This window comes from Theobroma umbraticum, unplaced genomic scaffold, assembly GCF_002168275.2.
Source record: "Theobroma umbraticum cultivar Fairchild unplaced genomic scaffold, ASM216827v3 scaffold_30.0, whole genome shotgun sequence".
Lineage (NCBI taxonomy): Eukaryota > Viridiplantae > Streptophyta > Magnoliopsida > Malvales > Malvaceae > Theobroma > Theobroma umbraticum.
In genome coordinates, this window is record NW_018397254.1 from 13,909,313 (window position 1) to 13,922,861 (window position 13,549).

At 33.1% G+C, this 13,549-nt stretch overlaps 2 protein-coding genes across 2 annotated transcripts in view; both read left to right on the forward strand.

Annotated features, from left to right (window-relative positions):
- LOC110412233 (agamous-like MADS-box protein AGL70) overlaps positions 1 to 7,972 on the forward strand; it is a 31,220-nt gene extending 23,248 nt beyond the window's left edge. The window contains exons 2-7 of the mRNA XM_021422756.2: positions 2,826 to 2,901; positions 3,890 to 3,927; positions 4,005 to 4,104; positions 5,082 to 5,123; positions 7,305 to 7,346; positions 7,472 to 7,972. Coding sequence (XP_021278431.1) covers positions 2,826 to 2,901; positions 3,890 to 3,927; positions 4,005 to 4,104; positions 5,082 to 5,123; positions 7,305 to 7,346; positions 7,472 to 7,585 — 412 coding nt within the window. The 3' untranslated portion in view covers positions 7,586 to 7,972. The remainder of the gene's footprint in view (positions 1 to 2,825; positions 2,902 to 3,889; positions 3,928 to 4,004; positions 4,105 to 5,081; positions 5,124 to 7,304; positions 7,347 to 7,471) is intronic.
- A 263-nt stretch (positions 7,973 to 8,235) lies between these two features.
- LOC110412054 (uncharacterized) overlaps positions 8,236 to 13,549 on the forward strand; it is a 7,648-nt gene continuing 2,334 nt past the window's right edge. The window contains exons 1-2 of the mRNA XM_021422473.2: positions 8,236 to 8,467; positions 13,105 to 13,507. Coding sequence (XP_021278148.2) covers positions 8,236 to 8,467; positions 13,105 to 13,507 — 635 coding nt within the window. The remainder of the gene's footprint in view (positions 8,468 to 13,104; positions 13,508 to 13,549) is intronic.

Sequence of the window (13,549 nt, forward strand, 5' to 3'; positions counted from 1 at the left end):
ACATTTTAAAACATTATGACACCCATATTGAAGAAAATATTTTATTTGGTTGACTGCACTCAAAATATCATGTTAACTAATATACTTTCTAGAGTTTAGAGTAATTATTTTTGAAAAGGCTAGTTGAAAGGGTGCCTCCTTTTGTTTGTTTGCATTGGGACATATCATTTGAGGACTAGGGGAGCGGGTGAGTACATGGATTTGAACTCTACCAGAGAAAAGAGACATTGTTAGTGTTAAGTGGTGTTAATTTTGCTATGGTTGAGATTGAGATTCTATAACAGCCTAATACTCGTGTTAGGTTTCTCCAGTAATTTCCTATTGGCTTTAGGTTGAATACCTTTGCATGATATCATATCCCAAGTTGTTTGATGTTATTTATTGTCGGTTTTCCTCTTTGTAGGTGCAATTGTCTCATTATCTAAATCTAAGATATAAGAACAAAAATATCTACGATACAAGAACAAAAATTTAAGATACAGGGCTTTGCTAGAGATAGTTTTTAAACTAGATGGCAATTCACAAGCAACAAATTGTGTTAGTTATATACGTTATTCTATCAATAGCAGACAATCGAGTTGGCAGTATAGATGCGAATTTAGTAAAAGGGCAATAAGGAGGTTAGGTTGTAGGATATGCGAGTTTTGAAAGGTTTAAAAGGAGGGTGGAGTTTGTGTAAATATTAGAAATATTCATTATCATTGAAAAAAATAGAAAGAGACTTGAGCTTATAAAGATTGTTTTACTTTTTAACTTTTGGTTAATGTATTTTTCTGTTAACTTTTTTTCAAAAAATAATTTTTTATTAAAAATGAAAAAAGAATCAATAGTTAGTATGTAAAATTAAATTAGGTATGATTTTAAAAAATCATATTTAATCAACTCAAGTCAATAAAAAACTTATCATGTCACCGGTTTTCTCATAAACCCGATAGGCCAATGTGAGTTTCTCTAGTTCAACTGCTCAAAGGGTCCAATAAAGAACTGACCCAGATCAAGGGTCGGGTCACTGGGTTGGCCAATCTGACTGTTGTTGAACCAGTTCAGTTCTGGTAACCATGGTTTATTGTTGATAATAACTAACAAAATAGTTTTGTTGCTTGATCTGTTAAATTTATATAACATCCTTAAACATCATACAATGGGGCATTTCCTAGAACAAAAAAATCCTTTTGAATACTAAATCTAGTGACTTTTGTTACTTTTTGCCTTGAGTTGATATAGAGTTGTTATAATTGGGTGATGGTTTAAAACTTGATAGTGATTACCCCTTTGACTTTTGATTGTCATATGCTCTTTTATCAGACTTCTAAAAGGAAAATGGTGACGATCACTTCTGCATTGAGTGAGTGAAATCTAGTAGGCTTATGTTGAGTTGCGTATGGGGGTGCATTGGAACCCCATATAGAATAAAAACTATTCCTACAAGGGACTTATATGAAGTCTGGTCCTAACTTCTACATTTGGGTCTTTGCTTGGTGAACTTCTTAAGCCATTTCTGCTCAATAGGTGGTTTGGTTTTGTGGGAATGATCAATGGAAGGTTTGTCTTTGTTGGTTGGTCCTCTTCCATTGTCAAGTAGGTGATTCCCACATTGATTTCCATAGTTGAGTGGGGAAAATTGCTTCACTTTCAGATGCTTGATGCGGATGAGATTCTATCATTGGTGGACTTCTCATCCTGTTTTTGCCATAAAACTTAGGAATCAAAGCCTAGAATCTTTTGTTAATAACATGGCAGCAAGTTAAATTTTTTGGCTTAGCATTTACAAGTGTTACGAGAATGTGGTATATGGTGATTCTTGAGGAAACAACTAGGATTGACATTGTTCTTTTGTATCCAGTATATCGAAAAGAAAGGAGAGGAGAAAAAGGCATACCAAACCTACGGCAGTGGATGGTACCTACACTTGGTTGTTTAAGTGGCTTGCTCAAGAAAACCTGGGAAAAGAGGGGTGGATGTGGAACCCTAGTGTGTTAGATCAATTTTCCATAAGTAGAAGAGATTGACTGTCAGGGATGATTCAAGAGAAAGTTGGTACTATGGGAGACCTCTTAACTAGTAACACTCTGTCACAAATTTCTGTCTGAAACAAGGCTAATATCACTTCCACTCTTCTAGTTTTCTTTCTTTGTGTGGGCAGTTGTAATCTGTTAAATATAGGTTTGGAGAGTTGTTTTTGAAGTATAAATAACTTGACATGCAGCTTAGACAAATTATGGTGATGATTGTCTGGTTTAAGCTGGTGGAACCTTATTGGTGCCTACATCCATCAGACCTATCGAATGTTGCAGATTGGGAGACTTATATGCATCTTAATAGATTTCTTCCCTGAATGGAGTGAATCAGGACCCCGATTGAAGGAACTTTCTAAAGCTGTGATGCGAGCAACTATGTTTCTGGTTCACTATTTTTGGTCTTTTGGTTTTTCTTTAATTGTTGACTCATCTCTTGTGAGCTCATTTGTATTCAATAATTTATACCTAAAACTTATTTCATTGTGTTCCAAATACTACATTACTCTGCTTTAGACCCGAGTTTGTTTTGCTTAATCAGCCCTTTTTCTGTCAAACATCAATGTGTGAATATTCCCCTGCGAACATACACATAAATGTTAAAAGCTGTTAACATGGTTGCCTCGTAGAGCTCCTGTAGTTGAAATCTTTTGTAGCATTGTCTTCCAAGGCATCATATAAGATAGCATATCCTTACATAAAATGTTCATGGCTTGGACAACTTTTCCATTGACAATGTTTCATGCAAATACTAACTAGCTTTGATCTACTTATGGTTATAATGACTAATGCAATCAGCTCTTTTGCCAGTTTGACCAAGATTCTTGAACGTTATCGATGTCACTATGAACAGGAATCTGAAGCTTCAAAAGATGTTAATGAATCCGTAAGTGATCCTTATCCATTATACAGTGAGCTTAATGCTGTCAACCGCATATTGAGAAATATCCTTTTTTAAATGAGGTCATCTAAATGATTTAAAAATTAATCAACTAAATAGCTCATACTCCACTTCTGCAATTAAGGTTCTGGGTTGACTTGTTGCTGGCGGTTCTCTACCAGAACACCACTAAAATGCTAAAACCTTTAATAGGAGACCCATGTTTTTCAAGAGCTCTTGGCTTCAAAGCTGATTTAAAGATGTTCCATTGGATATAGATCCCTTGTGAATCTACAAAGTATCTGAACTGTGTGATCAATTTTGGCCCTACTACTGTTCAAAATTGCTGTCACATAAGCTTGAATGAGAATGTGAGGCTGTGCAAATAACTCTAATTGTCAGCTTGTCAGCATGCTCTCAAAGGACCTTATGCTAAATTATAATTTCATCAGCCATCCATAGGACCTTATGCTGGTAATTATAGGATCATAGATACTGACATCCTTCACTTAATAGTGATTAGCAATCAACCAGAGCTTGCTTACTGTAATTTTTACTAATATGCTTTTTCTTGCTCATTGACAATGTGAGCTTCATGCAGGTTTATATTCTTTTTAATAAACCTAGACATCTGGTAATATTTTTGGTTCAAAAGATATTCTAAACAAGTACGTACATTTACAGCCAGGGTTTCTGTTGAGTGAATTTGTTCTCTAACTACATTGATGCTGCTTGTACTTTGCATCCCATTCTCTTTATGAGTAGGCACGTTTTCCATATGCTTTTCACATGATCCTGCTAATCTCTGATAATGTAATGATTTAACGGCTATTGGTCCTCCAGTTAATTATTAAACTGAAGTATGGACTTAAAAGATCAGTTAGTCAAGCTAATGAGGAGTTTTGTCTTATTATATTGCAATGAGCTTCTAGGGACAGTCTACTGTGGTATTTCTCATCAATATTTGCTAAGTAGCCCAAATTTTTTTCTACAGCTCCGTTCACATACAGAGCTACTGCATATAGTCCAAAGGTGACTTTCTTAATCCTTATTGGTATACTGAAAGGTATCGTATGAGTTGTTGTTTGACATATCAGTTTGTTTTGCAGCCAACTGGAAGAACCAAATGTTGTGAAGCAGAGTGTGATGGACCTTGAAAAATTGGAGAAACAACTTGATATGGCACTTTCCGAAACAAGATCTAGAAAGGTTAGTATCCCGTATTGAAGAAAATCTGGCACATCCGGGTAAAAATATTGTGTAAGCTACTTGTTTTGTCCTAAGAAATCAGATCTTATGTTTTTAAGCTACAATTTGGAAATCTTTTGCAAGACCTCAGCTAAGCACTCACCTCTTATCTTAGAGAAGTGTACATGTTCCTGGTACTCTCTTCAGTTGTTAGCTTTCATTCAAGCTTGTACAATACAATTGGAGTGTGGAGGAGATTAACTGTCTATTTGATTCTTCCATGTTATTGAACTACCCTCTGGGATAAGGTAATGCTCCATTGTTAATGTTCAGAGCTCATCTACCAGCAAATCTTCTTGGTATTTCGGTTATTTTTTTTCCTTTTTTTTTTAAAATGGTTTAGCAGCCCCTATAAGTGAATTTTTGCTGCTGGTACTGCCATTGTCTCTGAAGTTAAAAAACATTTTTTATAAAAACAATTTTTTGTAAGTTAAAATCCATAAATATTGACAGATGTTCAACCACCTTTACTAGGTTGATACAATGAAAGTATTTCACATAGAACTCTTTCGCTGACCACTTACTAGGATCCTTTTTCACTATTATAACCTACCAGACAACTAAGATTCTAGAATTGAGCAAGTTGGCATGTCAAGAGAATCTAAAAGATGATTGTCAGCCAAAGAAACCACTTAATCACCCTAAGTATTTATGTTTTCTTTTACGGGATAGGCTTTCTTCTGCATAAGATAGGGTATGGAAAAATCTGAATAGTGTTTGCTTAAGACCTACATCATCATTGACTTTGATGCATTTGAAAATTATTCCTCTAAAGAACTTTAAGTAGCTTTCTCTAGTAATATCTGTGTTACGCATAGCAAAGGTGAAATCTTTTGTTTGCTCCTGATTTTACTGGACAAGAATGCTGCTATGTGATACTGGGACTGTCATGCCTGTCTTGTTTGTTGAGATTCTCATCTGATCAAATTTTTCTGCAGACACAATTGATGATGGAGTCCGTAATGACCCTCCAGGAAAAGGTACGCAACCATTGTGGTTATAGTCAGAATTTTGCCGTGAACCTCTTAGCTTTACCAGAATTTTGAAGAACATCATGTTGACTTCTATTATTTAATAATGTTGTCAAAAGTATGGGATATTTTAACTGTACTTATATAGCTGTTAGCAATCAGCATTCTAGAAAATTTTCTGCCTATCTATGAAACATGATTGGACCATTTCTAGATCACCCTTCTAAGGATTTCATTTAGGTTGGCTCGCTATCTTTTATTTATCCATTTAACTTAAATCATGAATTGGATTCTTACAGCTCTGAAAACAGTCCTAAAACTATGAACAGTATCTCTCTTGCCCCTCTATGGACCATGTGCCTTGTGCTTGATCATATTTGAACGCACAGCAGAATTGTTTTGTTTGCAACAAGTCTCTTTCCTTATTCTCGATTTCATAGAAACTTTCCTGTTTAACTTTGCTTGTATGCCCTTCAGGTTAACATTTTCAAGATCCTGAAAAAGGACTTTAAGATTTTCTTTAAAAGGAAGGAGGGGGGCTGGGGTGCAGACAGTGGCAAAGCCGGAGGGGGGCTAGCCCCCCTTGGCTTTTGAAATACCTGGTTAATGCCTTGTTTGCTCAAGTGAAATGGGCATATTTTGAATTTGGGACCCCACAAAAATTTGTATCATGCTCCTCCCCCCTCCCCTCATCTTTAAGATCTTGTTAATGATATGATAAATTTTATAATTTGATAACAATTGTAGTTCTAAATTTAATTTCTTTTAACTTTTTTTTTTGTAAGTATCATTATACTGGAAATTTAATTGCTTAAATTACAACTTCCCTTTTAAATGAATTAAATAATATTTTGACATTAATTATTGTATCAATAGTAACTAAAGAAAATACATTAGTTAAGAAATTTTAGTTGCTATATTTTGCATACAAAATCAATTATGCTATGCACAAAACTTTTTTCTTTTCCTTTTTTTTTTATCTATCACCCCCCCTTTTAGTTTTTTATAAGGATTGAAACTTTATTTAACATTTATTTTAGTTACCAAAAAGGTATTTATATGATTTACGCAACAAATTACTACTTATTTCATTTGAATTTGGTATGTTTTTTATCATTTTTTTTTATTGAAGAGACTCTCTTTACTATTGTTTTCTCTTATTTGAATTATAATTAAACAAATTATTCTTATCCCACCCCCAAGTCAAAATTGCTGCTTCGCACCTGGTGCAGAGTGTCAATATAGGTTTGATCTATAGGACTTAGATTAGATGTGATAGATAGTGACCTGCTACATCATATGCTGCTGTCCAAATTCTTAGCTACCTCATAATCTTCCAGCAGACGATTTGTTCTTGCATATTCTAAGACTTTCCAAAGAATTTGTACCAAGTCTGTTGCCAATAGATGTCCATATCAAACATAATACACTGTACAGCATCATATCACATAATCTGTATCATATAGATAATCTGATTTGTAGTTCAACAATTTCATGCTGTCTACTTATGCAACCCAGAAGTTCTATAACAGGATGAATCCGAACTATCTTTGGTTAAACAGTTACACACCTACAGTCATATCCCCTTTGGATTAATTTTCTGGTTACTTGTTGCAAGACTAGTCTCTATACCAATCTGAGATTCTGAATGTCAAAAGCCACTACTGATTTTTGGTGCTCAACCAAAAGAATCATTTGACTATAAGTTTCCCCTGCTACTCCTAGTTCTCTTGAAATATCTACTGAGTTGCTACTGTAATTGCTCTGCAGGGGGAGTTTTACATGGTTAAAAGTAGTTGCTCTGCCTAATAGGATAACACACAACCTTCTTCATTATAACATATTGAAGCCACTAGGGATGGTCAACACAGAATTATTGATACAGCTGATGACATAAGTCTTTGCAGACAAGCAATTTGATGGAAATTGTAGAGGAACAGAGCTGAACTAAAGTAAGGCAAGGAGGAAGGTGAAGAAATAAAAAAAAATTAAAAAAGAGAAGAAAATAGTCAATAAACTAGAGGAAATACAAGATGCCATAGTGAGACAGAGCATAGTACGATTACGTTACCTTTGATACTTTTAACAGTACCATTATATTTGTTTGTGCAGGTCTGTTAGCAGCATGGAGTAACACCATTTTCATTGTATTCGGTTTGTTCTAATCCGTGACAATTCCTCTTCACGCAGGAAAAGTTGCTGAGAGCAGAAAATGAACTTTTAGAAAGAGAGGTAGAAGATTTCCAGAGCTAATCTCTATTCTTGCTCAACTTAATTTTCATTAAAGCAGACGAACAAATATTTAGAAAAAAAAAAAAACTGAACAAGTTTTGGGATGGTTTTCCTGAGACTTACAGATTGCAGCAATGGAGAAGAATGAAGATGAGGGGAATGAAGTGGTGATAGGGTTCAGCAATCACCAACATTTGGGTAATCTGCGCCAGCAGCCAACGCTTAGCTTGCTTCAATAGCAATAATATTGTGTTAATTGGCTATGGACCTGGCTCTAAGGTGCAATGGAGCTACTGCCACCGCGCCTGTCAACTTTTAAGCACCAAGTAACCAACCGAAAGCACGCAGAGATTATAATGTCACCGTAATAAGCTTGTGGTCAAGTAACCTTGGATCCAACTCCAACCCGCTTGTAATAAGTATCCGAGAACCTCTCAAATACGGTTCTTTTTTTTTTTTTTTTGGCATGGATTTTGCTTTCATATCTGTCACTTGTGCAGCTAAACCTATATGTTATCAGGGTGAGTACATTAGTTTTCATGTTCCCACGCAATCTCATCTGTGTCTGTCTCTCCCGTCTGATGCTGTAATTTGATTCATATTTATTACTAATATTGTTGTAAAAACATAGGTGGAAGCTAGCGGTGCACATATCTTAGTACCAGATCATTCCATTTATATCCTTGTTTGCGTGCCCACACACTGGACAATGGAACACGATGTGTACTGGATTGTTCTAAACAGAATTCTAGTAGATGGTAATAGAATTAGAATCTTGCCCCTTGACTTGTCCTTCCTTTAGTAACAAGCCAGGTTAATTTCGAACCACGTGGGATTGAGGAAAGCACCGTCTTGACGAGCTGAGGAAACTCCTTTAAAAAAAAGGAAAATGCTGGTTTTGCATGGACGAGGAAATTCTGATACTGGTAGGACTCCTCTGAAAAAAAGATGGATGTTGGGATATCCTTGGATGCAGCGCTTAGAGTTATGGCGAGAAAGGGCGATAAAGATGCGCATGACTTGGCGCTTTTATGAAAGGTATGGTAACACTGACGCTACCAACCGGCAACTGCTCAGGTTCAAATGTGTTATCCAATGGAAACATAACAGCACACTAGGCAGTATTATCTGGAAAAGCTGGGAAGTCTTGTCACCGTCACTGTAGCTCTATTGCTTTCGATCCAACCCTCTCTTGTTCTTCTTTTAAAGCTGGTTAAACCGAATTCACCTTCATGTTAGCACAATTTAACAAAACTTACCGCTGCCCTTTCCTTTTGAGGTAAACCAAAATCTTTTGTCACTTTTGGGGTTCCTGCCAGAGGGCCTTCCAACCATTGAAACAAGTTTGGTATGAGGGATGTAAACCACATTTCTTATAATGTGGCTTATTAAATTACATTGCAGTGTTTGTTTTGTAACAGATCATTGCAATGTAAGATTGTAATGCAATCACATTGCAGCCAATAGATGTAATGTGATTGCAGTCCAGAACCAATGCAATCACATTACATTACACTCTGCAATGTTCTTAAAGATAATTTTACCCTTCAATTTTATTATTTTATTAAAAATATTTTATAATATTATAATTGAAATAAATATATAATATAAGAATAAATATTAAAATAAAATAAAATATAAAATATTATAATAATAAATAAAAATAAAATATATGATATTAAAAATATATTTAAGAAATGATATTATATAAAAATTAATAATAAAAAATATAAATATATTAAACTTATATTTTAATAATTAAGGGTAATTTTGCCAATTAGCATTACATTCCCACTAAAGTACTTGTAAACCAAACACTGCAATGTTATCTTCCCTGCATTTTAATCATTATTTTACTTACATACCAAACATTTTAATGTTATTTTTCCTGTAATCAGATTGCTTGCAATCACATTACTTACAATCACATTACCTGTAATCACATTGCATTGTAATGTACCAAACGCCACCTAACTGCTTTCCTCTTGCTCGGCCTCTTTTCCTCAAAATTCGTGACTCCACAGCCCCAGTCATCAGGAAAACTATTTATTTCGCATTTGAGGATAGTTGTTTAACATTTCTCCTATTTCCAATACATTTTAGACAAATGGGAAGAGTATTTTGCCAACACATTTCTGGTTGTGGAACTCAATATGCAATAAGTCTCTATATGTATAAAACGTACACTTTATCTAAGTTGAACATGTGGTCTTTGCCAACATTTTTTATTTAATCCTTACTCTATACCATAAAGTAAAATTAAAGTCATATTTGATTTAAAATGATAGACTCCCTGATCAATAACAATAATTCTATATAAAAAGAATCCAATTACTGCTATTATCTTAACATATATATGCTTAAGTAAGCTTTTTGTATTTTCATAGTTTATTTAGGTTTTATTTTATTGATTTTTTTTAATTTTTAATTTTTTGTTTTCTATTTATTTTTAAAAATTAAAAAAAAACCCATCAAACAAAATTCTATGATTTAAATGATAATAAAAGTAATCAAAGAAAAAAAAAAGCCTTGCTTAATTCGCAAGTGAGGCATGTTACGTTATCTTATACGTTGGAACTTAAGTTAACATCATGCCGCTTTAAACTCTAAAAATAAAATTTAAGTAAATTAATAAATCATAAATTTAAATTTTTAATCTCAAAGACATATCTGATAGATAATAAAAGGTCTATGTTTATATACGTAAGACTTACTCAATTGTCTTGTATTAATGTGGCACCTAACTATGTAATGCTTTTTTGCACTAACTTTGTAGTTGTAGAAGAGAGGGGCTCTTATACTATTCCAAGTTTACCTAGAGCTTTGTATCTCGTATGGAAACTCTACATCAATGAAAATTCGATTATACTCTAATACCAAATATCATGGGTTAGAATTTAAGTCTAAATTTATGAGACCTTAAACTTTGATATCATAAAACCACATTCTCATTTTAAAAAAATATACTTAATAAATAATAAAAAATTTATATTTATATATCAAAAAATCACATATTTCTTAGAATTCGTAACACATTGTGTGTACAAGATGTATGTCTTTTGCTCTACACTTGTCCATGTGCGGGCCCAACTATAGCTGGAACTTGGATAAATTTTTTTAGACCAAGTCTGATTCCAACTGATCCAGATATTATTATAATAATAAAATTTATTTTTTATTCAATTTAAATAATTAGAATATATTTTAAAATATTTCATAATAAATAAAATTTAAGTAAACATTTGGAATGGTAACTTAAATTTTGGAGGGGCGATTCATAAACAAAGGCATCTGGTTTTGGGACTTTGACCAGAAAAAGAAAAGGCCCGGCCCTATTATGGCATGGCCCATATGCTTTTGAGTTCTATTTTTCATTTTTAATTAATAATTATTTGAAAGCTGTGGCTCTGCATTGACGACGTGTCTAATTATCAACCCATAAGTTATTATTATACACTATAAAATAATGTTACTGCCTAATTATTAAAGAGAAAAGGACCGTGATAATATAATGCATCGCAGCATTATATTAAATGACAAAATCACGTTGAAGATCCCAATGACTAAAATTAATTTTTAACTTTATTTTTTTTATTTGTGAAACTTTTATTAAAAAATAATAATTTTTAAAATTAAGTTAAAAATATTAGATAAATTAATTTTTATAAGGTTTTTTTTAGATAAGTTGTTTAGTAAAATAACTTATATAAGTTTTAATTTTTATCAAAATTATTAGATATTTAATAACTAAGGATTTTTTTATTTTGGTTAAAATTACTAGATATTTAATAAATGAGTACAGTTTTGAGGTGATAATATTAAAATTATTTTTAATAGATAAAGATATTTTTAAATAAAAAAATTTAAAAAAACTAATTTGTTTTTAAAAAGAAGAGAAGAATATTACTTTTTAGTTTTTCAAAAGTTTCTTGTTTAGCCTAATTTCTATTTTTAAAAAATAAATAAACTAAAAAAACTAGATCAAACAAACATTAAGATAGGGTTTGGTAATCTAATCTATTATTTTTGAGTAAAATCAAAAATATTGATTTTGTTATTTAAAAAAAACACGTTTGATAATATTCCTATTACCAAAGATTTTTAAAAATAAAAACATGAAAACATTAAAAAAAATTTTAATTTCATTTTTATCTTAAATGCGTAGATTTAACAGGAAAACACGAATATAACCATCATAACTCATAGAGAAAATAACATAAAAAAAGAAAAAAACATTGTTTTATCTCGAATCTAAAGTCTCTCTAAACAATAAATCAAATCTTGAAAGATAAAATTAAAAAAAAAAGAGAGTAAAAGGAAAAAAAAGAAATCACCTAAAATGGATCAAATCTAAAGAAACTCACCTAAGATAGAAAAGCAAACGAATTAGACAGAAAAATAAAAAAAGATTTAAGGTGTGGTGGTTGGAGGAGGGAGAAATTTAAAAAAATGAAAAAGATAAATTGTTTGGTGTTGGTTTAGTTGAGAATGAGATAATTTAACATGTGTTTTTTTTTTTTTGAAAATAGAAACAAAAAATATAAAACACGTTTTTTAAGTTTGTGTTTTTTTCATCAATTTAAAAAATATAAAAACAAAATTACCAAACATATTTTTTATTAATATTTTTACAATTCTACAAATGAAAACAAAAATAAACACTTACATCACCAAACAAGGACTTTATCATCGCCCACTACTGATAAAAAAAAAGTCAAGGTTTTAATTTTTTTTTAGTAGTGAATGATTTCACGAGACTTAAAAGATTGGCATGACTATGATACATGTAAGACGTCATCCCTGACAATTCAATTCCAGCGGGGAATACCGTTATCTTTTCTTCTACGTTTAAATCGTACCATGCAATCAAATTATTACTCCATTTCTCCCTTCCCAACAGCTGTGTACATTATTATCAAAATTATTCTATGTAAATAGGCAAAGCAAGCCACTAGAAAAAATAAATAAAGAAAAAAGATGGATTGAATTTTAGTTTTACCCTTTTATTTTTTGTGTAATTTAGTTAATAATTATGGAACGCCTAATTTGAATCCAAGTAATGCCTGCCCAAAATTAGTTTATTTTATGATGATATCACACAATCTTAGCCAAAAACACATACAAAGATGTAGCAATCTACAGTAGTTCACGGCGTCCACGCGCTTAAACAATTTACCTAACCACCGCAAAGTTCAAAGGATAAGGTCCACGCTATCTGTCCCCACGTTAGACTTCCACGTCCGCTCTAATCCATTGAGCGTTTTCAAGACACGCGCTCAAAATTACGGTTGGACCTATCCTCGTCTGGAAAAGTCTCTGTTCTTTTTTTTATTATTATTCCCAAATTTTCTAAAAAAAGAAAAAGAAAAAGAAAAAAGTAGCGTGCGTGCGTGACCATTAACAATGCCATTCTAATTTTCTTTCAATCCAATCTTCAAACCCTTTCCATTTTGGGTTTCCGAAAAATCCAATTAATCGGAAAAACAGCACCGCCGCGTCACTTTGTTTTTGGTTTCCCTCCAGAATTTCCTGAGAAACAAACAAAGCTTTGCCCGTCAGAACTCCCCAGTTGTTACTTCCTCTCCAATCAAACAGCGGTTTAGATAACTGTCCCCGAGTTTATCCAATTACCTCGTTTCTAGCAAAAAAAAAAAAACCATAATATCCTATTACCATCTGAAATCTTTGTCATTTTCTTCGGATTAGAGGGTTTAGTCAATTTTCTATCTTTGATTTTCCATCGGATTTTTTTCTTGAGGAAAAAAAAATGAGAAGACAACAGCCAAATCATCGACATCAGGATCAACAATCAAGGGTTTTCTACGAGCTGTCGGCGCTGGTTCTGAGTCTTCTACGATCGCCGCCGACGCCGATGCCTTTCTCCGACCAATCGCCGGCACCGGCGAGGAGGCCTCATCCACCGTCGACATCGACGACGACGATATCGCCGGCGGGATTCGCTTGGCTGATGCTAGGGATATCGGTTTCGTTGATGCTGTGTGGATCGCTTACTTTCTTTATAGGGTTCATGTTAATGCCTTGGGTTCTTTGTTTGGTCATGGTTTTTTACGTTGCTGGTATTGTTTCCACGGTTTCCATGTTAGGTCGTTCTATTCTTTGTTACGCCATGGCTCCTCCTTCGCCGCGAAAGGATATTCCTGGTAATTTGTTTTTTTTTTTTAAATTAATTTTCTCAAATACTA